This window comes from Humulus lupulus, chromosome 2 (assembly GCF_963169125.1).
Source record: "Humulus lupulus chromosome 2, drHumLupu1.1, whole genome shotgun sequence".
Taxonomy (NCBI): domain Eukaryota; kingdom Viridiplantae; phylum Streptophyta; class Magnoliopsida; order Rosales; family Cannabaceae; genus Humulus; species Humulus lupulus.
In genome coordinates, this window is record NC_084794.1 from 136,769,840 (window position 1) to 136,773,110 (window position 3,271).

General features: G+C 35.7%; 1 protein-coding gene across 1 annotated transcript; it reads right to left on the minus strand.

The window, feature by feature from the left end:
* Positions 1-821: 821 nt before the first annotated feature.
* On the minus strand, positions 822-2,619 carry LOC133814768 (proteasome subunit alpha type-7-like). The gene is given in 3 exon segments (XM_062247688.1): positions 822-1,076; positions 1,325-1,811; positions 2,410-2,619. Coding segments are annotated over 3 exon segments (843 nt in total). The 5' UTR covers positions 2,511-2,619.
* Between the last annotated feature and the right edge of the window lie 652 nt (positions 2,620-3,271).

A 3,271-nucleotide genomic window follows, 5' to 3' on the forward strand; every position in this document is an offset into this window, starting at 1 on the left:
ACCCAACCAGTCTACCCTATTAAATGGGAATAGGAGAGAAAACTACAAATACATATCATAAAATTAATATCTTAGTCTTTATGAAAGCAGGCATTTTTATTGAAACATCATAGTTTCAACAAACATCACAATTACAAGAAGAAAACCAATAACAGACCTAGAAGGGAAAAAAAAAACTCGCCATTCTACTGGATAATCAATTCGAGAAATTTTTGAGATGAGCATAGCCAACATGAGAGTTGTCTGTATCAGACATATAAAGAGCATAGTAAAAGTGGATTCTTTCACTAAAATAATGTCACCTCTAAAATAAATATATAAAAGAAAATCTCATATGAAGAGTTAGGACTAGGGCTAGGATGATGAATCTTGAACGATATATGATGAGCTAGATATATTTATATACATATATTTAGAGAGAGAGAAAGAGACCATGTTCCATTTGTAAAAAAAAGAAGTAAGGGCAACAAACACCTGATAGTTTTCTTCTCTTAAATGGGATACCAGTTTTTGCCTCAGATGTACTTTCTCTTCATTGCTGATTCCCCTGAAAGCAATATGTTCACATTAGATTCCATGTGATAAAAATAAATTATTTACCTTGATAAAAACATATCCTGCCCACCCACATGAAAAAACGCAGATACTACAATGCTTTTTTTTGATCAAGAAGAAAGAATGAACTTCATTAATCAAACAAGCAAAGATACACACTAAACCAACTCAAACAACCAACGGCTAACAGTAAGCCTAAAAAAAAAACTCACAGCAAGCTAAAAGAAAAACCAATACAGGGAAAAATAGAGCAGAACACTAAACAATTACATAGTGAACTGAGCTAGTAAACGATTATCTTGGGCAGAAAGTTTCTTTTTGCTAATACTGATAAGCCTATGATGCAATAAATGTTTAACTTCAGCAGCTAAACTAGAAGCAGACCGAGAGCAATGATAAAAAACACAGCCATTTCGATTCCTCCAAATGCAGTACACTACAGCAGCTAACAACATAATATATATATGTGACAGTATTCCATTGTTTCTGCTAGAAATCCAATCTCTCCATTTGTTCTTTGCCTGTTCATTGCTTTTACTAAATCACATACTCGCATAAACGGATTACCTTATATATGAAAATTAAAGTACTTTTCCACAGAATGGATAAGGGAAGCTTTGGGACAACCTTACAGTGAGGACACAGAAAGGTGAAGACAGCCGTACTGTTGAGATTAGCTTACTCTAATTTTTGAACATATTTTAACTTAGAGGTGGATTTAGTTTTAAGATGAAGTTCTTGTAATTTTTAAAACTTAAGGGTGAGTTACATAATCATCATTTATGATGATTAATTTATTTTAAGAAACTAGATTAAATATGCATCATCTGCTATTACTTACCTCAAGCAAAGCACTAATGGCGAGCTTGATGGTTTCTTGCCCAGCTGTCTCCTTGTAGTTTTTCTCAAGAAACTCACGTAATGAGTTAGAGTTTCTTCCAGTGGCATTTGCTTTCCAGGCTGAAAATGTCCCAAAAGGATCTGTCTGATATAGTGCCGGTGCACCTGTGTATGGGTCAAAGCCAATAATCAAAGTTGAAAGCCCAAACGGTCTAACGCCACCACTTTGTGTATACTTCTGTTGAAGACCAGCAATGTAGCAAGTAATATACTCAACAGTTACTGGATCCTCAACCGTAAGTTGGTGGCTTTGACATTCAATTCTCACCTTGTTTATCAAGGCACGAGCATCAGCTTTGAGCCCAGCACAGGCCAATGCAATGTGATCATCCAACTTCACAATCTTCCTCACCGTTCTACACAAAAACAACCAATAAGAGAAGATAATCTTCTATTCATCAACATAAAATGATTCCAACACATGAGCATTGCCAACTCCCAGTTCTTATTTAACATAGACTCTAACTAGTTCAATCTCCATTTCTTATAAAACTACACAATCTAAAATAATCCAAATTTCAAGGCTCATGCCTCATGGGGTAAGGGATATAGCTAAATCTCTCTCTATTTCCTCTATCCCCAAAAACTAAACATAAATTCATACACCTGATGGGCTTAATTGAGTATCAAAGTTCAGTAAGATTATGCAAAAAAGAGCCAATTCCAAGATCAAATCAAACCCAATGAATTTCAATTTCCAGCAAAAGTACATTTAAAAAAACACTACATTTCCTTTTTTTCTTACTCCAAATAAAACCCCTAAAATCATAATTTCACAAAAGCTAGATCAACCCAAACCCCCATAAAATGCAAACCGTTTCGGCCTCATCAGACTTTACAAACATCTAAACATAAAACCTTAGTTCAAGTTCAAAATCTCACTCCACTCAAATCAAAAATAAAAAAAACGAGAGAATACCAAAATAAAACTCAGTTTGGAAAGAGAAAGAGAACCTGAAGTTTAGCAGTGGACTTTTTTTTAAGCCCCATCGCGTGCTCAAATCCCACACATCGTCTCTGTAATTGCAAGTAGAGAGAGAGAGATACCGTTCCATCGCTGAGACTGAGAAAGAACACGAAGGGAAGGCAAACAGTCCCTACCCGAAGCCCATCGCTGAGACATAGAAGCCCCTGTACCCTTCCATTCATCCTTCGGCCCTGCGAGAGAGAGAGAGAGAGAAAGGATAGAGAGAGAGAGAGACCGAGTGAAGGGGAGAGGCGTGAGGCGTTAGGGTAGAGAGAGAACCCATTTCAGGAGAGGATTTTCTTTTGTTTTATGATTTTAGAGAATGAAAATGTGAGTTAATAGTGGGGGAAAAATTAAAGCGGGATGTTTTAACAAAAAAAAAATTCATTTGGCGCCAGTATTAAATTTATTTACTTTTTTGGCTAATCAATAATAACGCTTTTAAAATTGTGTTATATTCTATTGTAATATTTAGTCAAATTTGTTGTAGTGTCTTCATGCTTAATAAATTTCACTATGTATTTAATCAATCATAACAATCCACCACTTGATTAAATACATCTTCTTCCTCTTGCCCAAACAATATTGGTGCATAAAATAAAGTACCTTTTGGGTTTGAACTTTATCTTAGTGAGAACACTACAAAGCTTCCATCGAAATGCTAGTATTCTGAAAAGATTGAACCCAACATTCCTAGTGACAAAAAGCAGCAATGTCTCACACACCTCTACCTGATTACTCATGTATTTCCCACTTTGCGCACTCGACACTTTTCATGGACTTGTGCTTATACCATCCAGAGAGAGAAATCCTACTTTCTTGAGAGGTGACACCACCTCTAGGTTCACA